At 49.5% G+C, this 26,309-nt stretch overlaps 1 protein-coding gene across 3 annotated transcripts in view; it reads left to right on the forward strand.

Annotated features, from left to right (window-relative positions):
- The window catches only part of LOC139232948 (B box and SPRY domain-containing protein-like), a 42,912-nt gene extending 22,297 nt beyond the window's left edge, over positions 1 to 20,615 (forward strand). For 2 of the 3 annotated variants that reach the window (XM_070863443.1, XM_070863440.1), the window contains exons 2-6: positions 482 to 580; positions 6,642 to 6,914; positions 7,003 to 7,028; positions 13,359 to 13,483; positions 18,265 to 20,615. In XM_070863443.1, the coding sequence (XP_070719544.1) occupies positions 482 to 580; positions 6,642 to 6,914; positions 7,003 to 7,028; positions 13,359 to 13,483; positions 18,265 to 18,791 (1,050 nt within the window). In that variant the 3' untranslated portion in view covers positions 18,792 to 20,615. The remainder of the gene's footprint in view (positions 1 to 481; positions 581 to 6,641; positions 6,915 to 7,002; positions 7,029 to 13,358; positions 13,484 to 18,264) is intronic. The other variant, XM_070863442.1, reaches the window with a different exon arrangement.
- Positions 20,616 to 26,309: the final 5,694 nt, after the last annotated feature.

Below are 26,309 nucleotides of genomic sequence, written 5' to 3' on the forward strand. Positions count from 1 at the left end.
ATGTGGTGGCCGTTGCACACCAGCCACCACATGGGCTTGACAGAGCTAGGTCTTGGCCCAGTAGCAAGGATTAACCAAGATGGCTGGAGACCAGCTCTGCTGCATGGACCTAGTGCGCACACGTATCGCAGTGTGGGCTGGCCAGTGCTGCCCCTGGGTCCTCGACTCTTCTGGGCCCCGAACTCTCGCCTCTCCTGGGCCCCGATCACGTCCCTCTACAGTCTCTCGTCGCTCCTTCGCCCCGACCTCGCCGCTCCTACTGTACCTGCCCACGCTCCAATCACCGACCTGGACCTTGATGACTCTTGATCACTCTTCACTGCCGTTGCTCTCCTGCTCCAGCACGTGCTGCTCCTTCCGCTCCCCGGCCTGCTCCGATGGTGCTCGCAGGCCGGGGGCCGCTCAGCCTTCTGGGCTAGGCCGCCACGCTGCTCCTTCCGTGTGTGTGAAAGCTAACTGGGTCTTTCCTTTCTCTCCCCAGAATAAACTGGTTGATGTTTGTGAGAAATTACAGCTGAGAGTAGGATCGGTGGAGAGATTCATGGCAGAGACTCTGAACAGCAAAGACCACAGCCTTAAGGTTGGTGTGCTCGTCTAACAAAACCACTCTTGTTGTGGACAACGCTCTCCCTCGTTCTGGAAGAGTTTACTTGCAGGAGATGAAATTCGGTCTTCTTTCATGCCAATAGTGTGGCTGTGAAATGTCTGCAATGAACTTTATCCTGTTCTACCAAGTGTCTCTGAGAGTGCGGCTTCTGGGTGACGTATATCAATGGGACACTAGGACAAAGAGATTATGGATATAACCACTTGTGACTGAGTCCAAAACTAGGGGCCATAAATACGAGGTAGTCACGAAGGAATTGAGGAGAAACGTCTTTACCCAGAGAGTGGTTAGAATGTGGAACTCACTACCACAAGGATTGTTGAGGCAAACAGCATTGATGCCTTTAAGAGAAAGCTAGATAATGGGCTAGATTTCCGCTGACTTTGCAACCGGGTTTTTGCCGCGATTTGACCCTCCGCGGCGAAAACTCGGTCGACGGGATCCTCGGTGACCTCTTTGCGGAGGCGCTTCCACGTGCCGGCGGGGAGAGTTGCGCCGACATGCAACCATGTGCTCTTTCTGGACCCGTACGCCACGCAGCCCTGCCCTGCCAGCAGTGGTAAGTATGAAAACCTGCAAAAAGGTAAGTTAAAGTTTTTACTTTCTTAAAGTCTTTTTCAGTGATTTAGTAGGTAAGGGTTTTTTGAATGTTTTGTGAATTTTCTTTTGGTTTTTTGCAATTTTTTTCTTGTTTTCTCCCCTCCCAAGGCCTCTCTTGCAGCGTTCCGCCCCCCCCCCCCCCACCCCCCGGACTAAAGTCGCCGCGAATCCTCATGCAATGCCGACTTTACCGATGGTGCAGACGTAAAGGCTGAAAGTTAGGCCTAAAACGGTTGGTGTAAAACTACCGACAACCAAAAATCAAGCCCAACATGAGGGCGAGAGGGACATAAGAATTTGGTGATAGGGTGAGATGAAAAGGGATGGGAGGAGGCTGATGTGGAGCATAAACACCAGCACAGACCAGTTGGGCCGAGCGGCCTATTTCTGTGCTGCAAATTCGATGTAATCTTTTAAAGTGATTTTTACAGATAGGCTTTCATGGGGAATTGGATAAATACTTGAAAAGGAAAAAATTTGCAAGGCAATGGGGAAAGAGCAGTGGGGGAGTGGGACTAATTGGACAGCTCTTTCAAGGAGCCGGCACACACACGATGGGCCAATAGGCCACCTCCTGCGCTGTAGGGGGCAATTTTAACGTAACTCGCCGTCAGAAAAGTGACGGGATTGGGCGGAAGGTTGGATTTACACCCCGCTCGGTATTACTCTGCAGTGACCCCAATGGAGAGCAATATCGGACAGGATGTAACACCAGTGTTGCACACGATCCCGTCAGTTTTTCGACGGCGGGTTAGGTTGAAATTGCCCCCGTTAACTCTATGATTCTTCACTTGATTCGCTGATTTTTTTTATTTTCAACTTAAGAAATGCTTGATCACTTTCAGACCGTTCAACAAAAATGTCTTTAAGAATGTAAGAAACATGAGCAGGAGTCGGCTGTTTGGCCCTGCGAGCCTGCTCTGCCATTCAATAAGATCATGGCTGATCTTCTACCTCAACTCCACTTTCCCGCCTGATCTCCATATCCTTTGATTCCCCGAGAATCCAAAAATCTATCGATCTTAATCTTGAATACACTCAACGCCTGAGCATCCACAGCCCTCTAGGACAGAGAATTCCAAAGATTTGAGTGAAGAAATTTCTTCTCATCTCAGTCCTAAATGGATGACCCCTTATCCTGAGACTGTGCCCCCTAGTTCTAGATTGCCCAGCCAGGGGAAACATCCTCTCAGCAGCTACCCTGTCAAGCCTTCGAAGAATTTTATACGTTTCAATGAGATCACCTCTCATTCTTCTAAACTCGAGGGAATATAGGTCCATTCTACTCAATCTTTCCTCATAGGACAACCCTCTCATCCCAGATGATTTTTTTCCTGCCCCTTGTTCTTGGCTCTGTCCCACCAAGTTTCCTGATGTGCCCTTGATGCAGATGACTCTGCTCCCTCGTGCTGTTCCTCGCACGGTATGAATGAAGCACAGGCTCCAACCAGTTGCACGGGCCTTGGAATCCATGAGGCCCAGCCAAAGCTAAGTGTCCAATTATTCTAGTGGGCCCTGGAGGAGCAGGAGAGCTTACAAAAAATATCCAGGCCACTGCTGCCCCGGGATCCCCGCACTCCATGATTGTGACTCCCACTTCCCCGTTCCTCATAACTTGCCTTGATCAAAAACAGATGATCTGGTCATTGCCTTAATGCTGTTTGTGGGAGCTTGCTACATTACAATAGTTACTACACTTCAAAAGTAAATTTTTGGCTGTAAAGTACTTTGGGACATCATAAGGGACATCATAAAAAGCACTCTAGCAATGGGTGCTAAAAGAAAAGAAAGACTTGCATTTATATAGCATCTTTCACAACCTCAGGACATCCCAAAACATTTTACAGCCAATGCTGTGTGGCGGGATCAGGTTGGTAGAGGACCTTTGCCTTACAGATGTTTAGCTTAAGGCCCATGCTTTCGTACGCCTCGGTGAAGATGTTGATGATGGTTTGGAGTTCGGCCTCTGAATGTGCGCAGACGCAAGCGTCGTCCATGTACTGTAGTTCGATGATAGGGGATGAGATGACCTTGGATCTAGCCTGGAGGCGATGAAGGTTGAATGGGTTCCCATTGGTTCTATAGTTTAGTTCCACTCCAGCGGGGAGCTTGTCAAGAGTGACATGGAGTATTGCAGCGAGGAAGATCGTGAAGAGCGTTGGCGCATTGGCGCGATGACACAGCTCTGCTTGACCCCGGTTCATACATGGATTGGATCTGTGGTGGATCATGGTTTGCATGTTGTCGTGGAGCAACGGAGCATGGTGACAAACTTTTGGGGGCAGCCGAAACGGAGGCGGACGCTCCATAGTCCCTCACGGTTGACAGTGTCAAAGGCTTTTGTGAGGTCAAAGAAGGCCATGTACAAGGGTTGGTGCTGATCCCTGCATTTCTCTTGTGGTTGTCGCACGGTGAAGATCATGTCTGTTGTACCCCTTAGTGGACAGATCCTCATTGTGCCTCTGGGTGAAGCTCTTCAGCCACAGGGAGAAGACGGTTGAGGAGGATTCTAGCGATGAGTGCCTCAGCAAGAATTCCATCTGCCCCTGATGCCTCGTTGTTCTTGAGTTGACAGATGGCCTTTTCTACCTCGTGCAGGGCTGGGGTTTTGCTGAGATGGTGGTGGATAGTATGCCGCAGGATGGAGTCGAGGACACTTGTTTCGAAGGCAGAGTCGCGGTTAAGGAGATCTTCGAAATGCTCCTTCCAACGGGTCCTGATTGCCTCGGTGTCCTGAATGATTGTCTCCCCGATCTTGGCCAGCAGTGTGGTGGGGCCTTGGGTGCTTGGGCCGTAGGTGGACTTGACTGCGGGTAAGAATCCTCGCATGTCATTGCTGTCAGCCAGCTTCTGAATCTCTTGTGCTTTCTCCACCCACCATCTATTCTTTAGGTTGCGGGTTTTTTGTTGGACCTCGGCCTTCAGCCGTCTGTAGAGCTGCTTTGCTGCTCCCTAATTGGGTTGCTGCTTTAAGCTCAGAAATGCCCTACGCTTGCGGTTTATTAGCTCCTGGATCTCCTGGTCATTCTCGTCAAACCGGTCTTGGTGTTTCTTGGTTGAGTGACCGAGCGTCTCGTTGCAGACGCTGGTTATGGTGGCCTTGAGGGCAGACCAGATGCTGTGGGCACTCTGCGACTCAGGGTCAAAAAGGGTCGCCAGGTTGGCAGTGAGGTGCTGGCTGTATAGGGCTTTCTTAACTGAGGCTTTGAGTGTCCCAGTGTTGATTTTCCTGCGGCATTGTTTCTGTTGCCATCGCTGTTTTGGGGCTATGTTGATGTTAATGACAGAACGGATTAGGCGGTGGTCTGTCCAGCAGTTGTTGGCTCCTGTCATGGCGCGGGTGATGCGCACGTCCTTACGGTCCCTCACTCGGTCGATGACTTAGTCGAGCAGGTACCAGTGCTTGGAGCGAGGCTGTTGCCACGATGCCTTGTACTTGTCCCTCTGACAGAACAAGGTGTTGGTGATGACAAGGTCGTGTGTTAGGCATTTTGTCAGGAGCAGGGTACCGCTGGAGTTGGTTTTCCTTACCCCATCTCTGCCGATCACGCCTCCCCAGAGGTCTGTGTCCTTACCGACCCTGATGTTGAAGTCGCCGAGGCGGATCAGCTTGTCGTCCGTAGGGACGCGGGACAGGGATTGTTCGAGGCTGGAGTAGAATTCCTCTTTGACCTCATCTGTTGCGTCGAGTGTTGGAGCGTACGTGCTGGTTCCAAGATAGGGTGAACCAGAGAGTCATGAGACGTTTGCTTGTCCCGCAGAGGGAGTCTCTGAGGTGCTGACCATCTCGTTCTTGATGGCGAAGCCAACTCCATGGAGGGGGTGTTCTTCTGGTTTGCCTTTCTAGAAGAAGGTGTAACCACCACCTTGTTCTTTGAGCTGGCCTTCCCCTGCCCGCCGGGTCTCACTTAGGGCGACGACGTTGACGTCGAAGTGTCTGAGTTCCCGGGCAACGATGGTGGTGTGACATTCCGGTCTGTTGCTGTTGGGGTTGTCCATGAGGGTCCTGACGTTCTAGGTCCAGAGATTCATTTTGAGGGGTTGGAAGAGTTTCAAGGTGGCGGACGGGATGGCAGCTCCCGAGGGAGCTCTCCCTGAACAAATTTCCCTCAGGCCATCTGCTGCCATCCTTCTCTCCCCCAATTTCCCCTCCTCACTAAGCCTAATAGTGGGTGCATTTCCTACCCCTAAAGTATTTCCCTTACCCCTAAAACCCCGTGCTGCAAGGGCAGCTACCTGAGCCCACTGCCCATCCCCCAAACATGCCTGCTCACCTCCATCACTGAGTGGCGGACTTACCTCCCAGATCGACCTTCCTGCCCCAAGCCTTTCGCTCCCCACCGGACGTGGCTGACTCAGCCTCTCCACCTGATCCCTGACAGTGTCTGGTGAGCCTCCGACCAGCTCCAACCACAGGTTTGGGCCCTACCTCCTCTCTCTGCCCTCATGCTCGGGCCTTCCTCCCTCCGGCGATGTCCTGGCCTCCCCCCGGCCACTGGTCTCACTCCGCTGCGGAGCCCCTGGCGAGCACGTGGTGCGCACAATGGCTGTGGCCACTCTGACCTCTCCGACCTCTCCTCCTTCCACGAAGTGGACCTCTGGCCATCCCAATGCCTGCCCTCAGTCAGGAGCTAATACCTGTGAGTAGGAAGCATTACCTCAAACCTCTCACCCCCACTTCCCACACCTCGGATCTCCCACCATCTCACCGAAGGGCGCTGCTCAGTGCCGAGCTTACGGCTCGCATCCCGCTGTAGGCAACTAGGCCCATACAGTAGAACCTGGTCTCCAGTGGTCTTGGACCCATTTGCCACTGGACCAAGACCTTGTTCAGCTAAGCCCGTATGGTTGCCGGTGTGCAACGGCCACCCCACGTTAAAAGAACTCACACACAGGCATCTTCCACCTCCTCAAAATGAAAATACTGGTTCCTACAGTGGTTCTCGGTCCCCAAATGCCTCTATTTTAAAATGCTCATCCTTGTGTTCAAATCGCTCCATGGCCTTGCCCCCTCCCTATCTCTGTAACCTCCTCCGAGAACCCTCCGAGAATTCTAGGCTTCTCTAATTCTGGTCTCATGTGCGTCTCCTATTTACTTCACCCCACCATCAGTAGCTATGCCCTCAGCTACCTCGGCCCTAAGCTCTGGAATTCCCTCGCTTAACCTCTCCGCCTCCCTACCTCTCTCCCCTCCTTTAAGACGCTCCTTAAAACCGATGACGTTAACCAAGCTTTAGGGCACCTGACCTGATATCTCCTATGTGGTTTGCGGTCAAATTTTGTTTGAAAACGCTCCTGTGGAGGGCCACGGGACCTTTTATTTTGTTAAAGGCGCTCTCTAAATGCAAGTTGTTGTAATGATGCTGCTGTTGCTGATTGGGATGACTTCAGTGATTGAGATTATCGCTGCTCCGATTAATGCCATTGATTGCAGCTCATCCTTACTGATGGCTTCGCTCCACCTTCCTGCAAACAGGCTAATGCAAGTGGTGCCAGGGAACTGATCATCCAACGCCTAAACTTCATACGCGAGGTGTGCGAGAATGAGGAGCAGCGTCTGTTGGAGGTGGTCCATGACGAGGAAGAGCAGGTCCACCAGAGCATCCTGACCCAGAAAACCTACTGGACAGAGTCCCAGCAGAAGCTAATTGACATTAAAACCTACCTGGTGGACACACTGACCAAAACGGATGACAGTGCACTTGTGGTGAGTGTCAGTTTTCTATTACTATCCAGTCCTATTTATCAATTACTTCCAGTTACTATTTAACTGAATTCACTTTCTTTCTCTGCAGAAACGCCAGAAGGAAATATTTGAAAGGTACGTCTCGTCAATTATGCAGAGCGGGTACTGACTCGGCATAACCCATTGAAGCTTTACTCCCGCAGTTTACAATGTCATTTAGACCCGAGTGTTAGCGTGTGTGGAAACTCACGAGTGCGAGTGCTGTACCTTGTCTGAACCCTGCATCCGGCCTGACCATAGCAAACTACTGCGGATGTAGGAAATCAGAAATAAAACCAGTAAATGCTGCAAATACTCAGCAGATCAGCAGGCAGCATCTGTGGAGAGAGCAACAGAGTTAATGTTTCAGGTCGGTGACCCTTCATCAGAACGGTTCTATCTGCTGCCTGACCTGCTGAGTATTTCCAGCACTTTTTGTTTTTATTCCTGCTTGACAATAACTGAATCTAATTACACAATGAACTTAGCCATTTAAAGAACTTCAGTGAAGTGCTGTGTGTCTCCAGCCTGACTGAATCAAATGACACATTCTAGGCAAAGTGTTGGGTGGTTATTGTCCTTCAACATCCTGGCAGGGCATTGTATTTACTGCTAGGGGTCTTATTCTCCCATTTCCTACATTAGGTAAGTGACTGCACTTCAAAAAAGTACTTAATTGGCTGTAAAGCGATTTGGATCATTCTGAGGTCAGAAAGGCGCTATATAAATGCAGGTCATCCATTCATTCTTTCTGTCTTCTCCTACCTGTCTTCTCCTTTCTGTCTTCTCTTCTCTTTCTTTCCCTTCCATTCTCCAAGGAAAGGCCAGCATGGTAAATACAGGCTTGCCTCATCACCGCGGGAATTTTGTTTGCGAATTCCTGACCCTTTGGGCATAGAGCCCCAACTGCTCCATCCTTTAAGGAGAGCAATGGAGCTACTAATTGTCTTGAATCACTGAATGCATTGACCTGCTGAAGGTCCTGCCATGATAAAATCATTTTATTTCCCAAATTATGTGTAAATATTATGAATGAGAGGGTCTGTCACCTACATCTCAGGGATACCTCCCCAAAATATAAATCCTTCCACTAACTACAGTTTTCAACAAGCCTGTGGACCTGTGTTTAAACCTTTTGCCTTCCCCTCCCTCCCCAAGACCACCAACTGTGACTTTTCAACACTAGGCCACCCACAGTATGATTTATTGAAGCCCCTCCATGAGTGGTGTAAAACCCCCGTTTGCCCTCAGGTTTGAACGTATTCCTGGATGTTTCATCACATGGCCTCCCCAACTCCCAATGTCTCACACAGTCAAACAGCCATCTTTACCCCGTTATGTCTTTAGATGCTCTGATAATGACTCCACAAGGCAATGTATTGTACTTGAACTGTAGTGACCTTAGTCCATTTAATGTAACTCCAAAGTGAGTATCACACATGGTGGCCTGCCTTTTATACTAGGCCTGGCACACCTGTACAGGTAACCTAAAAGTCTCCCACTGCAGTGCCCTCTGGTGGCACACCTTAGTGACCATACAGCTGGTGTACAAGTTTCCCATAGTAGTGCCCTCTGGTGGCACATCATATGTAATAGTACAAGCAGTACACATGTTTGGATACATGACATCACTCTCCCCCAAGTCCTTAGTGCAAATTGCCTTCATGCATTTACTGTGCTCTGGGCTTAGCTCTATCTGGTTGACCCTTGGAGGGTCGTTTCCATCTTGGGTGAGTAGGTGGTGTTTCGTTGGCAGTGGAGGTGCTGGTGGTTTCTGATTGTGCGTCCATGACCACTCCATTCTCTCCCCTACCACATATAGGTTGTGCCGGTGGCTCATTATATTCATATACATTCAAGTCCAGAAAAAAAATTGCATTTACATCATTACATTTGTGGTACAGTTGTGAGACAAGTACATTTGAATGGTGAGGTCCATACTTGGAATATACTTGGAATCAGTGCTGGGGTCAGCACCGGTGCATGAGGACAAACTAGTGCCAGAACTGCTGGATGATGTCCAGGTAGTCTGGTGGTGGCGCGGTGCCCAGTGCTGGCAGTGGGAACCCGGTTGGCTCAAGTTGCCTACTCGCGGGGCCTTTGCCGTTGCTCCTAGCTTCAGGCAGGTTCACAGACGCCTGTGACCTCCCTGTCCTCTCCTTGCGCCCCGGGTCGCTGCTGCTCCCTGAGGAGCAGTCGTCTAGCAGTGCACGGGGAACTGCTGACTCGCTTGCCTCGGCGTTATTTGGTTTGGGATCCTGGCTTATCCCAGTCCCATTTGGGAGAACCGTTGTGAGTGACCCTTCGTTCCCGAGTATGGCCTTGGCGGCGATGGGGTCTGGGGACTGCGCCACAGCGCAGTTTGCTCCTTCAGGCTCGTGGCGGTTGGTGCCATCAGATGTCTGAGAGGTGGAGCCGATCAGGGGCAGAGTATCGATAGCGGTGCCGTTACCCTCCTGAGATCGTTTGTTCTGCAGCTTGTCAATTTTAGCTGTTTGTGGCCACACTCCGTGGTGCATCACTCTGGTCCCAGGGACGCAGGCTACAGCATTGGGTAGCTCACTAGACCTGTGTGCTCCCGATCGGTATTTGTCCGCTACATTAACTGAATGCAGTTGAAATCCTACATCGCACAACGTTTCATTACTCATTGTGGATAAACTGTAGCTCCGATCACAGTTGCGCGACTTTTCTTTGCTTATTACATGTATAAAACTCTGATCATCAATTACACATTTTACATTTAACGCATAGTTGCTGTTACATTGCATGAGAATGTGGACCTGCCCCTTTAAATGTGTTCGGTTGCTGGCCTCCTTTAAGAGAGCCTTGCTATCTTTACCCCAATCCTCTTCTCCGTTTGGTACCACGTGTTGCTCCATCAGCGCTGCACCTCGTGGTCTGGCCGCCGCCATCTTTTTCTTCAGCGCTTCACCTTGTGGTTTGGGCGCCATCTTTCTTCCATCCACGATGTCGACTGCTGTGATCCTCTTCTCCCCGGGTTCCGCCACCGAAGCTGGAAAGTCGCCTTTGGATCCTATTTTTTTCCTGCAGAGTACTGCCACTGGAGCCCCGAAGGTGCGTTCAGGTCGTCTCAGTTGGATCATCTCCACGGAGACAGACTGAGCGATCTATGCCTCGGGTGCTGTGCTGGTCTGCTCGCTGGTGCCGGACCCAACCTCAGGTGAGGGCTTGCTTTGCCTCTGAGAGCAGGAGACGTTGATCGCTGGAGGGATGAAATCTTCCCAGCTCCAATGGATCTTCTCCATCCACCTTCTTTCGAGTAGCGTTGGTCCATCACCTGCAACAATCCACAGGGGTAACTTGTGCACCACGCCATCATGGAGTACCTTTACATCTGTACTACCAACAACTGGGATAAGTTCATTGGTGTAGGTGCACAGCTTTGCCTGAACCGGGACCAACTTGGGTCGTTCAGCTTGATTGTTCCATAGCCTCTCAAAGGCTTCTTGATTCATTACTGACTGGCTCGCCCCCGTGTCCACTTCCACTTCCATGAAGACTGGAACGCCATTTATCTTGACTTCCATCCTCAATGGGGAACATTCTGTGGTGCAGGTAAACATGCCATACACGATGAGGTGTATGGCATGTTTACCTGCACCACAGAATGCTGAGCTGCCTCTCTGACTATTGTTTCATAATCAGCGCTGGATTCATGGCCATCTGCAGATTCTTCATCAACACAGTGAGTTATATTTCTTTTACACATTCGCTGGAGGTGACCCTTTGTGCTGCAGCCTTTACACACATAGTCCTTAAAACGGCACTGGTGAGCCCTGTGATTCCTTCCACAACGCCAGCATGGTCCTACTCGATTAGCCCCCCCCTCGGGTTAAGGGACTCGGAGGCCTGTTCTCACTCCCCTGAGGAGATTCACGTTCTACAGTTCAGCCTCTAAAAGGCGCCATTCTGTGTACAGTACTTGCCGGGTTTGAGTCCTGAAGAAGAGTCATCTGCCTAGAGCCGCAGGTCGAGGTCATGAATGCCTGGCTCTCTTTGAGCTTGAGTTGTTCTTGGATCAGCGTTACAAGCTCCTCGTACGTCTTGGTCGTTGTCTTTGCTGGTGCCAGTAAGTCCCTGATGAGGCCATAGACGGTGGACCCACAACTGATGAACAGGATAGCTCTGCACTTATCAGCCAGTGTGACTGGATTATCGCCTGCCAGGTCGTTTGCTGTGAAGAAATGGTCGAGCCTCTCCACAAAGACGTCCCAATCATCACCATCGGCGAACTGCTGCAACGTACCAAGGTTAGCCATTTTCGCGTGAAAGTCCATAATCTCGTCGCCAATTGTTATGTCTTTAGATCCTCTGATAATGACTCCATGAGGCAATGTATTGTACTTAAACTGTAGTGACCATAGTCCATTTAATGTAACTCCAGAGTGAGTATCACACATGGTGGCCTGCCTTTTATACTAGGCCTGGCACACCTGTACAGGTAACCAACAAGTCTCCCACTGCAGTGCCCTCTGGTGGCACACCTTAGTGACCATACAGCTGGTGTACAAGTTTCTCATAGTAGTGCCCTCTGGTGGCACATCATATGTAATAATACAAGCAGTACACATGTTTGGATACATGACAAACCCCATCTCCTAAATTATTATTGCTGAGAAACAAAAGTGTTCAATGAAAATGAAGAAAACACGCATTGTATTTTAACGCCCCCTATGATTTTTCTCCTGGGTGTTGCTTGCTGCTGGAGATTAATTTTTAATTCCTGGAGACGCCAGAACAATCCTGGAGGATTGGCAACCCTACCATACCTCCCCCGCTGTGCTGGATCTTTGTATCTGGGTTCCAGCAGATTTCAGACCTATGTTAATGAGAAGACTCTTAGCTTTGCAGGCGACGATTATCGTGGGCACAAACTCATGTACGACAGCATCACGGTACTGATGCCTTTGTTACCTCTAGAATTGCCTATTCCAATGCACTCCTGGCTGGCCTCCCACGTTCTACCCTACGTAAACTTGAGGTCATCCAAAACTCGGCTGCCCGTGTCCTAACTCACACCACGTTCCTTCACCCCTGTGCTGGCTGATCTGCATTGGCTCCTGGTTAAGCAACAGCTTGATTTAAAAATTCTCATCCTTGTTTACAAATCCCTCCATGGCCGCGCCCCTTTCTATCTCTGTAATCTCTTCCAGCCCCACAACCATCCAAGATATCTGCGCTCTTCTAATTCCGCCTCTGGAGCATCCCTGATTTTAATCGGCCCACTCTTGGTGGCAGTGCCTTCAGCTGTCTGGGCCCTAAGCTTTGGAATTCCTTCCCTAAATCTCTCCACTGCTGTAGCTCCCTTTCCTCCTTTAAGACGCTCCTTATAAACCTACCTCTTTGACCAAGCTTTTGGTCACCTGCCCTAATTTTCCCTTATGCGGCTCGGTGTGAAATTGTTTTGTCTTGTAATACTCTTGTGAAGCGCCTTGGGATGTTTTACTACATTAAAGGCGCTATATAAATACAAGTTGTTGTTGATGGGACTTGGACGGTGAGCAAAGTCTTCGCAGTTTATAAATATCCCCCCAAACATTATTACAGGGGAGGAAAATACATATGTCTATCTGTCGTTGACACACCCGCATAGGTGAGCTTAATTGGAACAATGAGTAGTTAGAAGCAATGTTCCTGCTAATTCTTTTTGGGTGCGTGGCCCCTCTAATGGGCTGCATGGCCCATTCAGATTTCCGCGCATGCGTGGTTTTTCCTTTTAAAAACCGCTGATGGGCCTGCGTGGAACCTCTAGATTGGGGTGCAGCATAACAGGAACATTGGTTAGAAGATGAATCCGTTATGCTGTTGTCCACTTACAGAATCATAGTCATTCGGCCCATCGTACCGTTGCTGGCACGCTGTAAGAGCTATCCAGTTAGTCTCACTTCCCCGCTCTTTCCCCCAGAGCCCTGCAAATCTTTCCTTTTCAAGTATTTATCCAATTCTCTTTTGAAAGTTATTATTGAATCTGCTCCCACCGCCCTTTTCAGCCACTGTATTCCAGATCACAACAACGCGCTGCGTAAAAACCTTCTCCTCATCTCCCCCCCCTTGTTCTTTTGCCGATTGTCTTAAATCTGTGACCTCTAGATACTAACCCTCCTGCCAGTGGAAACAGTTTCTCGCTATTTACTCTATCAAAACCCCTCATTATTTAGAATACCTCTATTAAATCTCCCCTGAATTGTCTCTGCTCTAAGGAGAACAATCCCAGCTTCTCTGGTCTTTCCACATAACTGAAGTCCCTCATTTCTGATATTGTTCTGCTAAATCTCCTCTGCACCCGCTCCAAGGTCTTGATATCCTTCCTAAAGTGTGGTGCCCAGAATTGGACACAATACTCCAGCTGCACTGTGTGTATGTCTGTTGTTTTTGTTCTGAATATGATTTTTTTTGTTCCAGGGCGGAGGAAGCAGAGGGAATTCTTGAGCCTGTAGACTCAAACAAGCTGAACTTCAACCTTGCCTGCGCTCACAGTCACCTCCTCGGTAGTCTGTGGGCATCTGCGGCCATGATCTGCATCACAGGTCAGTAATAACTCACCACAATAATTACTTAGTGTATTGTATCTCAAATAGAAACAAGGTGATCGGTTTGAAACCGGTGCTATTGGGAAAGAGGAAAACTAGAAGCCACCAATATAAGATAGTCAACAAGAAATACAATCAGAAATTCAGAAGAAAGTTCTTTACCCAGAGAGTGGTGAGAATGTGGAACTCGCTAATCACAGGAAGTGGTTGAAGTGAATAGTATAGATGCATTTAAGGGGAGGCGAGATAAGCATTTGAGGGAGATGTGAATAGAGGGTTATGCTGATAGATTTAGATGAGGAAGGATTGGAGGAGGCTTGAGTGAAGCATAAATGCCAGCATGGACTGGTTGGGCTGACTGGCCTGTTTCTGTGCTGTTTATGTAATGTACTGGTTTGAACCCTCAGCGGCTCTCCTCGTGGATCAGTGTGATTAGCCAGCGATTAACTAAGCTATACAGACCAGAGGCGGCAAAAGGTTCGATCCTGGGCCTGCGCTTAGTTAGCTGATCTCAGTGGTAGATGGGCTACAATTGGCCTTCACAGCCCTGGGGTCTGGAGGTGAAGATTGGCCAGAGTGCCCACTGCTTATTGCTATTTCTGACCCCTGCTGGAGTTCACATGCATGGGCATCGAGTGGGAAAAAAGGAACATGCTTGATGTGATGTTCCCTACGGTTGAATCATCTGCCAAATTCACTGTTGCGTACCTTCAACAATAATGAGCACTTGGGCGCTGTACTGGAGGATGCTCATCAAATTGTACCTCAGCAAGAATCTTGTGACTTAACCTGGGGGAAAATTAGGGTCTTACACAGACTATCTCTGTAACCTCCTCCAGCCCGACAACCCTCCAAGATCTCTGCACTCCTCCAATTCTGGTCTCTTGCACATCTCCAATTTCCATCGCCCCACCATTGGAGGCCATGACTTCTGTTGTCTACGCCCTAAGCTCTGGAATTCCCTCCCTAAACTTCTCCGCATCTCTACATCTCTCTCCTCCTTTAAGACACTCCTTAAAACCTACCTCTTTGACTAAACGTTTGGTCAATTGTCTTAATATCTCTTTTTATGTGGCTCAGTGTCAAATTTTGTCTGATAACGCTCCTGTGAAACGGCTTGGAACGCTTTACTACATTAAAGGCACTATATAAATGCAAGTTGTTGTTGAAGGGACGGGGTGAAAATTGTTAAGGGAAAGAAACTCCCAGTGGAGTATAACATAAGGAAATGATGGGCAGGTAAAGATCAGCTGGCTCACCAAGCTTGTCCCTCACACACACTCATAACTAGACACTTCCTACACCGCAACCCCCCCCCCCCCCGCAACACTGTCATGTAATCTCCTAGGAGAGGCAATAAAGATGTAAAGGTTAAAGGTCTCTTGCAGTCTTTTCTGAGGCCCTAGCCATCCATGACCTTACTGTGGATCATTCCACTGACATCCTGGCATTGACTGAAACTTGGCTCACTGGTGGTGACATCTTACCGGTTACTGAAGACTCCCCACCTGGCTATACTTCCCACCACCTGTCCTGCCCAGTAGACATAGCTGGCCAGGTTTATGATAAATGGAACATCATGGATGCTGTGGCAGCGTAGCCTTTATCACCAAGTCACACCTTTTCTTGCCCCCCCCACACCTTGCTACTCCTTTGTTGCCTTCTCCTCCTTTTAGCAACTCACCTGGTTTCATCCCTCTCGCCTCATTTAAAATGCTCATTGTCCACTGCCCTTCCAAGCTCCATCCTGGGGTTGTCCAGCGATATCCTCCCTCACTGAGCAATTGCTCGCTCATGCTATTTTCAGTGGCTTTCATCTTCTCAATATGTAGTTGGAGGACATTTCTCCTCATCCAGTACTGGATGTTGGACAAGCACATGACAAATGAGAGACTGTGGAGTGGTCGAGAGAGGTGGTGGTGAGGTAGAGCTGGGTGTCGTCAGCTTACAAGTGGAACCTGGCGTTATGGGCTAGGCTGGGCTGTAGTGTGCTGGGCTGTGTTTGCATGGGCTGGGCTGGGATGGGCTGAGCTGGATGTGCTGGGCTGTGTTTGCATAGGCTGGGCTGGGATGGGATGGGCTGGATGGGCTGGGCTGTGTTTGCATAGGCTGGGCTGGGCTGGGCTGTGTTTGCATGGGCTGGGCTGGGATGGGATGGGCTGGGCTGTGTTTGCATGGGCTGGGCTGGGATGGGATGGGCTGGGCTGTGTTTGCATGGGCTGGGCTGGGATGGGATGGGCTGGGCTGTGTTTGCATGGGCAGGGCTGGGATGGGATGGGCTGGATGGGCTGGGCTGTGTTTGCATGGGCTGAGCTGGGCTGGGATGGGCTGGGCTGGGATGGGCTGGGATGGGCTGGGATGGACTGGGCTGGGATGGGCTGGGCTGGGCTGGACTGGATGGGCTGGGATGGACTGGGCTGGGATGGGCTGGGCTGTGTTTGCATGGGCTGAGCTGGGCTGCGTTTGCATGGGCTGAGCTGGGCTGGATGGGCTGGGCAGGGCTGGGATGGGATGGGCTAAATGGGCTGGGCTGGGCTGGACTGGATGGGATGGGCTGAGCTGGGCTGGACTGGATGGGCTGGGCTGAGCTGGGCTGGGTTGGATGGGCTGGGCTGAGCTGGGCTGGATGGGCTGGGCTGGACTGGATGGGCTGGGCTGGATGGGCTGGATTATGCACTCAAGTCTGTGGAGTGGGACTTGAACCCAGGACCTTAAGTACAATTACGTTTTAAAAAGAAAAGACTAAACAGTTAAACCACCGGCCCCCACCCCCGGTCCAGTGGCCAAAGTGTATCAAGTCTTTAACGGATGAGCATTTCTGCCAAAATCGCTCACTATTCCAGACTCATTCTGGAATGTAAAGATAACCCCTGGCTTCTATTCTCCACTGCAAGCCGACTTTTTAAACCCCTTTCCCCAGTCTCCACCTTCACCTCCGACAATAATTGTGAGGAGCTCATGGACTTCTTTGTCTCTAAGATTGAGACCATCCGTTCGGCCACCTCTGCCTCTTCCCCTCCTTCCCCTAACCCACCGGGCCAAACTTCCTCTAAGGGTCATCCTGCCCTAGCCCTGACCTCACATCTTTCTCCAGTTTCTCTCCAATCTCCCCTCATGATCTTTCTGAGCTCATCCTGTCCATGAGACCCACTTCCTGCTCCCCTAACCCTGTTCCCACCAAACTGCTGACCACCCAACTTCCTTTTCTAGCTCCCATGTTAGCTGACATTGTTAACAGTTCTCTCTCCTCAGGTACTGTCCCTCTCCCTCAAATCTGCCGTCATCACTCCTCTCCTCAAAAAAACAACCCTCGACCCCTCCGTCCTTGCAAACTATTGCCTCCCTTTCCTCTCCAAATTCCTTGAACGTGTTGTTGCTTCCCAAATCTGTGCCCATCTTTCCCACAATTCCATGTTTGAATCCCTCCATTCCGGTTTCTGCTCCTGTTACAGTACCGAAATGGCTCTCATCAAAGTCACAAATGACATCCTTTGTGATTGTGACAAAGGCAAACTATCCCTCCTCGTCCTTCTTGACTTGTCTGCAGCCTTTGACACAGTTGACCACTCCATCCTCCTCCAATGCCTCTCCACCATCGTCCAGCTGGGGGGGACTGCACTCGTCTAGCTCCATTCTTATCTATCTAATCGTAGCCAGAGAATCACCTGCAACGGCTTCTCTTCCCGCCCCCGTATCGTTACCTCTGGTATCCCCAAAGATTTATCCTTGGTCCCCTCTTATTTCTCATCTACACATTGCCCTTTGGCGACATCATCTGGAAAAGCAGCGTCAGTTTCCACATGTACGCTGAGGACACCCAGCTCTACCTCACCACCACTTCTCTCGACCCCTCCATGGTCTCAAAATTGTCAGACTGCTTGTCCGACATCCAGTTCTGGAAGAGCAGAATTTTTCTCCAGTTGAATATTGGGAAGACCGAAGCCATTGTTTTCGGTTCCCGCCACAAACTCCATTCCCCAGCCACTGACTCCATCCCTCTCCCCAACTTCTGTCTGAGGCTGAACCAGACTGTTCGCAACCTTGGTGTCATATTTGACCCTGGAATGAGCTTTCAACCACATATCCATGCCATCATTAAAACCGCCTATTTCCACCTCCCTAACATTGCCCGTCTCCACCCTTGCCTCAGCTCATCCGCTGCTGAAGCCCTCATCCATGCCTTTGTTACCTCGAGACTTGACTATTCCAACTCACTCCTGGCTGGCCTCTCACATTCTACCCTACGTAAACTAGAGGTGATCCAAAACTTGGCTGCCCATGTCCTACCTCGCTCCAATTCCTAACTCGAACCAAGTCCCACTTGCCCATCACCCCTGTGCTCGCTGACCTATATTGGCTTCCAGTTAAGCAACGCCTCGATTTAAAAATTCTCATCCTTATTTTCAAATCCATCCATGGCCTCGCCCCTCCCTATCTCTGTAATCTCCTCCAGCCCCACAACCTCCCGAGATGACTGTGCTCTTCTAATTCTGCCCTTTTGAGCATCCCTGATTATAATCGCTCAACCATTGGTGGCCGTGCCTTCTGTTCCTTAGGCCCCAAGCTCTGGAACTCCCTGCCTAAACCTCTCTGCATCTCTACCTCTCTTTCCTCCTTAAAACCTACCTCTTTGACCAAGCTTTTGGTCACCTGTGCTAACTTTTACTTCTGCGACTTGGTGTCACATTTTTCTCTCTCATAATACTCCTGTGAAGCACCTTGGGACATTTCACCACGTTAAAGGCGCTATATAAATTCAAGTTGTTGTTGTTTTTCAGGTGCTGAAGACTTGCACATTGATGAAAAAACATTGCACTCATCGCTGACACTCTCCGAAAATAAAAAGAGACTGACCTTTGTCAGCAAGAAAGTCCGCTCCTACCCGGACTGTCCTGAGCGCTTTGACCACTGGCCAAATGCCCTGGGGCTGGAGTCGTTCCAGGGCGGCCTTCACACCTGGAGAGTGGACGTGGAGAGAAGCTGCGCCTACAAAGTGGGACTGGCTTACGGCTGCCTTGCACGCAAAGGTTCCGGCCACGAATCCCGCCTCGGATATAACCCGTCCTCCTGGGTGTTCTCTCGGTACGATGAAAAGTACACGGTCGCCCATGACAGCCAGTTGAAGACCTTGGATCTGCTGAGGCGCCCGGCATCGATCGGTGTGCTGGTGGACTATGAAGGAGGTGAAATCCTTTTCTATGATCCTGACACCTGCTCCATAATGCACAGCTACAGAACAAAGCTCACCCTTCCCATCTACGCGGCGTTGGCAGTGGGGGATGAAAGTATCACAATTGTCCAATAGCAGGGTGGTAGATCCATTGGATCCTGAGATATCGCCGAGCACTTGCCTAATATTTCGGTTCCGGAATTCTCTCATTCTGGGAAAGGACCCAGTCTAATAGTTCAGGAACTGGCAAAGTGCTCCAATGCTGGGTCAAACTGAGCACAAAATCTTCTTACGCTGAGTTGTCAACATATAAATAATTCATTCTTGCTGTTTGGGTCATTGCAGGTCACTCTGTGTTAATAAGATGTTGACATTGTAGCTCAGAGTTAAACATGGAAAGGATGGGTAACAGGGTTTTTCTTCGCTAGTTTTCTGCCCTTATTTCCCCTCTTGAAGACATTGATTTCCTTGCTGGTATAGTTTTAATACATTCACTCTCGGGATGTGGGTGTCGCTGGCATTTATTGCCCACCCAATGATGTTCTGGGAAGGCGGTGGGCTTTCTTGAACCACTGTGATCCATTTGTCACAACTGAGGGCAGTTAAGAGACAAACATGCTGGCGTGGGACTGGAGTCACACACAGGCCAGACTGGGTAAGGACGGCAGGTTTCCTTCCCTAAAGGATATTAGTGAACCAGTTAGGGTTTTTTTTACGACAATCCGACAGCTTCATGGTCTCTTGTGCTGATACAGGTTGACCCTCCCTTATCCGGAACCGGCGGGACCTGGTCCAATCTGGATAAGGGATTTTTCTGGACGAAGGGTGGTCACGTTAAATTGGATGGTACAGGTATTGAGCAAGGAGATATCGGGGCTGGTTGGCTTGGGGCTGGGAGTGCGGCAGAGAGATCGGGGGTGGATCGCGGGGTCAGGCCAGCGATTGCAGGAGTCGGCAGCGAGGAAGGACTTCAAGCTGTTCATGTCAGAGTTCTGCGCATGTGTCACCCGGTGGCCAGGAATGGTTCTGGACGAGGAGTGGTTCTGGATAAGAGAGTTCTGGATAAGGGAAGTTCAACCTGTACCAGCTTTTTATTTCCAGATTTTAAAAAAGAATTGAATTCAAGTTCTCAAACTGCCATGGAGGGATTTGAACTCGGGTTCACTAGATTATTTGGCCAATAACATAACCGCTACAATACCGTACCATACTTTACCCAAGTAGTCATGTTTATGTATGACCTTTGGCAGTGAATGTTGACAATCAGGGGTAGGGGGCGTACTGGATAGGGACAAAGAACCAGGCCTGATTTCTCCCTAACCCAGGGTCACTGAGACCAATCGCGTCCCTGCTCCTCTCACCCCAGGAACTCATCGCAGACCGAGGATCAAAACCTGGTCATTGGGACCAGTCACAAAGCTTTTAATGTTGGCAGTTTGTGAAATGGAAACTTTGAAAATCGAACTTAGTGCTGTGTGCCTGTTAGGCTAACATTCCCTCGAGGTTGCTGAGATTTGTGGAGGTTGTCAGTTCCCAGGTACAGACTGACTGGGTGATACTGGCTCGAGGGGCTGAATGACCTACTCCTGTTCCTGTGCCCCTATGATATATAATGCCTGCATTTAATCGCTGCTACAAGTATGGTGATCCATCGATAGGGGGGTTTGGGGTGCGAGGCCCAAGAATAATAAATAAGCTACTGAAAATCATTTTGTTTCTCTCATACTTTTAGTTTTTGCCATGTCACACTTCTTTAAGGGGATTTGGAGAGGGGTAGGGCCAGGGTAGGGTTTCCAACCCTCCAGGATCGACCTGGAGTCTCCAGGAATTAAAGATTAATCTTCAGGACACTGCTGTGAGGAAACCAGGAGAAAGTGAATAGCGGGCGGAAAAAAAATGGTGTTCAGCTCATTCTCTTTTGAACACTTCCACTTATTAGTTATATAAATATTGGAGTTTGGAGGGGGGTGGTGGGGAGGGGGGAGGCTGTTTGATCGGCTGAGGCGGTTGGGGTCATGTGATGAAACCTCCAGGAATATATCCAACCAGAGTTGGCAACCCTAGGCAGGGGTGAACAAATACATTGTGTTTTAAATTAGATTTGTGTGGAATCATGCAATAGAGTAACTGTAATGGAACCAAAAGGTTGTGGGCATGGTGGTGGGTTTGCTGGGCAGGAGGATGGGCCCAAATTCAGATTACAAGAGGAATGACGGAATATGCCCTCTGCAATGCCCAGGGTAGGTGTCACCACATTGCACGCTCCCATATGAAACATGCTCAGATATACTGTGCCTCCTGTTGGTGCCTTGACCTCAGTCATCTGCTTTGAACATGTATTGTTCCAGTGACTGAGCTGATTCCCTCAGTCACAAACTCTAAGCTAGATCACGTCTACACTACATTACAGTTCCAGGAGTTAAAGGGGCAACATCACCAATCAGAGAGCTTTGGAAAGGCTGAATTTCTGGAACTGTATATTGCCTGGTCTCAGTTATTTAATGATAAATGTACTTGTTATTCAATAGTGTGTTATAATTAAATAAAAGTATTTAAACATATATTTATGTTTGTAATTCTAATTTATGAAAATTACTATATTCAACACAATTTTTGTCTTTCCTATACTCTTATCTCTCTATCCTTTACAACCCTGTGCTCTCTGACCCCATCCTCTCTCAATCTTTTATAGCCCTTTGTGCTCCCTGACCCCATCCCATTTCTTTATCCTTCACAGCCCAGTGCTCTCTGTGACCCCATCCCTTTACAGGATCGTATCATGCCTCGCCCTGTCACTGAGGCAAAGTCCAAAAGAGAATGAGTGAGGCATCGAGAGAGAAAGAGGCATTGAAGCTAGTCAGCAATTTGTGTCCTTCCTCCCGCGTTAGATTTGACATGGAGGCTGAGAACCACCCCCCCCCCCTTTGATGCCAATCAGAATCACAGATTTCCCATGGCCACTCACCTTGGAACAGAAAAAGACAGCGGGTGTCCACCAGTTCTACCATCGTCCAATCAGTAAATCGCCATTCAGAGAACTGTTTATGTTAAAGTCCATTTTTCAGGTGACAATGAAATTACCGAGGCACTGCACCTTTCTGCAATATTAAATTCACACACCAACAAAGAGTTTTCCCATACTCCTCGGTGCCTGCTACTTTCAGTATTAATAAAGAACACGTATTGTTTCTGAATTTGTATATTTTAATGGGCCTGCTGTGTTTATGCTGTTCAGACAACAAGTCGCCATTTTACTGGTTCCGGTGGGTTTTATGTTGTTCCCATTATTCTCTTTTATATTTCAAACACACCCCTTGCACATCGAGGGAGTGTGAGTGTGTTAATATGTGAACTCAGGTGCGAGTGTGTCAGTATGGGAGGGCTGACTATGACTTTCCTCCTCCAGCTCCACTCTATGAGCTACCGATTATTGGCTCAGCTCTCACACTGATCGATGCAGGGCAGACAGCTGCTTTATTCAGAATGCAGGAGTGCTGACTGCAAAGGTGCTGGAAGTTGCTCCGAAGTAGGGTTGCCAAGCCTCCAGGATTACCCAGGAGTCTCCAGGAATTGAAGATTAATCTCTTGGACAGTGCCGCAAGCAAACCCGGGAGAAAAATCATAGGGGCATTGAAAAAGATTGCTGTTTGTTTTCCATTTTCTTTGAACACCTCTGTAATTCGTTATAAAAATATTGGAGATGGCGGAGAAAAGGCTGTTTGATTGACAGTCAAGTACCATCGGTTGGGTAACAGTCTGTTCGCTTTCCAATAGGCCGTGAGAAGGCAGGCACCGCGAGGATGGGCGTGCCGGTCGACCAATGGCATGGGGGCAGGAGGTCATGTGATGAAACCTCCAAGAATACATTCAACCAGAGTTGGCAACCCTATTCCTAAGTGAAGATTAAACGTCATTTCCCAACAAGACTTGACTGTGAATTGATGGGACAGAAGGAACGAGAGGGGAAGTTTTGCTTTGGGGATCCTGCCACGAATCGGGAGGTTGCCCCCCACCCCACCCCTATCCAAGCCCGTACATTTCTGTCTGTTAATGATGGGTTGGGAATGTGGATATGCACAGGGAATGCTGAAGTGGGACTTCTCCCCCAACATTGCGGACTTTTGGTGAGTGCAATGTGTCCATGTGGGTGCTCATGGGGTGAATATATGTCTGCTAAGTGATGTGAGTGTGTCGGGCTGTGTTAATCAGCTGTGACTATTACGACATGTGTCTGGTTCCTCCAATAGCCTAGTGGGTAAAGGCACCGTCATACAGACCAGAATTCCCCAGATTCGACTTCAATTGTTGAGCTCAGGTACTTTGCCTCAACTGGGCAGCGATTAGAATCACCCATTGACTGGGGGAGGTGGGAGGAATCACCCATTGACTGGGGGGTAGGGGGAGCACCCATTGACTGGGGGGGGGGGGGGAGTGCCCATTGACTGGGGGGAAGCACCCGTTGATTGGTGGGCGGGAGGAATCACCCATTGACTGGAGGGGGTAAGGGGAAGTGCCCATTGACTGGGGGCCGGGGGAGCACCCATTGACATGGGTGGAAGGAAGCACCCATTGACTGGGGGGAAGTGCCCATTGACTGGGGGTGGGGGAAAGTGCCCATTGACTGGGGGTAGGGAGGGGGCAGCACCCATTGACTGGGGGTAGGGAGGGGGCAGCACCCATTGACTGGGGTGGGGATCACCCATTGACTTGGAGGGGGGTGAAATCACCCATTGGTTGAGGGTGGAGAGGGAAGCACCCATTGACTGCGGGGTGGGGAGAAATCACCTATTGACTGGGGGCTGGGGGGAGCATACATTGACTGGGGGCTGGGGGGAGCACCCATTGACTTGGGGAGGTGGGGTGAAATCGGCCATTGATTGGGAGTGGAGGGGGAAGCACCCATTGACTTCGGGGGGGGGGGGTGAAATCGCCCATTGATTGAGGGTGGAGGGGGAAGCACCCATTGAGTGGAGGAAGCACTCATTGACTGGGGGCTGGGGGGAAATCACCTATTGAATGGGGGAAGCACTCATTGACTGGGGGCTGGGGGGAGCACCCATTGACTTGGGGTGGGGGGATGGCATATAAGAACATTAGAAATAGGAGCAGGAGTAGGCCATTCAGCCTCTCGAATCTGCTCTGGCTTTCAATAAGATCATGGCTGATCTTCCAGCTTAACTCCACTTTTCTGCACTATCCCCATATCCCTTGATTCCAATTAATATTCAAAAATCTATCGATCTCTGTCTTGAATATACTCAAAAATTGAGCCTCCAGAGCCCTCTGGGGTAGAGAATTCCAAAGATTCATCACCCTCTGAGTGAAGAAGTTTCTCCTCATCTCAGTCCTAAATGGCTGACCCCTTATTCTGAGACTGTGACCCCTGGCTTTAGACTCCCCAGCCAGAGGAAACATCCCCCCTGCATCTCCCCTGTCAAAATTTTGAATGTTTCAATGAGATCACCTATCATTCTTCTAAACTCTAGAGAATATAGGCCGAGTCGACTCAATCTCTCCTCATAGGACAATCCTCCATCCCAGGAATTAGTCTGGTGAACCTTCGTTGCATTCTCTCAATGGCAAGTATATTCTTCCTTAGGTAAGGAGACCAAAACTGTACACAATACTCCAGGTGTGGTCTCACCAGGGCCCTATATAATTACAGTAAGACATCGTTACTCATACTCAAATCCTCTTGTAATAAAGGCCAACATACCATTTGCTTTCTTAATTGCTTGCTGTACCCAAATGTTAACTTTCAGTGATGCATGTACAAGGACACCCAGGTCTCTCTGAACACCAACATTTACCAATCTCTCACCGTTTAAAAATACTCAATGTTTCTATTTTTCTTACCTAAGTGGATAACTCTCCACATTATATTCCATTTGCCATGTTCTTGCCCATTCTCTTAGGCTGTCTATATCTCATTTGAAGTCTCTTTCCATCCTTTTCACAACTTGCAATCCCACCTACGTATCATCAGCAAACTTGGATATATTACATTTGATCCCCTCATCCAAATAATTGATATAGTTTGTGAATAGCTGAGGCCCAAGCATCGATCCTTGCTGTACCCCAGTAGTTACAGCCTGCCAACCTGAAAATGTCCGTAAACCAATCCTCAATCCATGCTAGTAAATTACCCCAATCCTGAGCCCTAACTATGTTCAATTACCTCTTGTGTGGCACCTTATCGAGTGCCTTTTGAAAATCCAAATACACCACATTCACTGGCTCACCCTTATCTATTCTGCTGGTTACAACCTCAAAAAACTTGAACGGATTTGTCAAACATGATTTCCCTTTCATAAATCCGTACTGATTTTGCCCAATCCTATTATTATTTTCTAAGTGCCCTATTACCATGTCCTTAATAATAGATTCTAGCATTTTCCCGACGACGGATGTCAGGCTGACTGGTCTGTAGTTCCCTGTTTTCTCTCTCCCTTCTTTCTTAAATAGTGGGGGAGCACCCATTGACTGGGGTGAGGGGAGCACCCATTGACTGAGGGGTGGGGGGAAGCACTCATTGACTGGGGGTTGGGGGAGCACCCATTGACTGGGGTGAGGGGAGCACCCATTGACTGGGGTGAGGGGAGCACCCATTGACTGAGGGGTGGGGGAAGCACTCATTGACTGGGGGTGGGGGGAGCACCCATTGACTGGGGTGAGGGGAGCACCCATTGACTGGGGTGAGGGGAGCACCCATTGACTAGGGGTTGGGGGGAGCACCCATTGACTAGGGGTTGGGGGGGGCACCCATTGACTGGGGGGTGGGGGGGAACACTCATTGACTGGAGGGTGGGGGGAACACTCATTGACTGGGGGATGGGGGGAACACTCAGTGACTGGGGGGTGGGGAGTGTCATGTATTCAACTGTCATTGTAACCCATGTATAAACTGACCTAAGTTGTACACCGTGAGAACACTGACCACTAGGTGGTGAACTTGTGGAAGACACTCCTAACCTGGACTTTCAGGTATAAAAGGGGAAGCTCCACCCACCTTCATCACTTCAGTGCTGGCTAATAAAGGTTACTGGTCACAGAGTGACCTTCTCTCAAGTATGGGCCTCGTGTGTATTTATGCTGCATAGTAAGGACACATTATTGGCGATGAGAAACTAGGATTTAAACCACGCGAGCATGGCCACTAGCAGCACAGACGAGAGGTACTGTGTTGGTGATGATTGGGACGATTTTATTGAGAGACTACAGCAAAGTTTCGTCACTAAGGAATGGTTGGGACAGGATTCGGCCGACAAACACAGGGCTCATCTCCTGACGGTTTGTGGATCCAGGACGTACTCCCTGATGAAGGACCTTCTAGAGCCAGAGAAGCCGGTGGACAAGACTTTTGAAGAGCTCAGTAAGTTGATCTTTAAACCGGAGAGCAACATGCACATGGCGAGACACTGGTTTTACACGCACCGGCGGCGAGAAGGACAAAGCGTTCCAGACTTCGTGGCACACCTCCGGCGACTGGCGAACCTATGTAAGTTCCCAGATGCATGCAGAGCGGAAATGCTGCGAGACTTTTTTATTGAGAGCATCGGGCACGCTAGGGTTTTCTGGAAACTGATTGAGACCAAAGACTTGACCCTGGAAACGGCAGCTTTGATGGCCCAGACATTTATCTCAGGGGAGGAA

The sequence above is a fragment of the Pristiophorus japonicus genome, chromosome 20, assembly GCF_044704955.1.
Source record: "Pristiophorus japonicus isolate sPriJap1 chromosome 20, sPriJap1.hap1, whole genome shotgun sequence".
NCBI classification, from domain to species: domain Eukaryota; kingdom Metazoa; phylum Chordata; class Chondrichthyes; family Pristiophoridae; genus Pristiophorus; species Pristiophorus japonicus.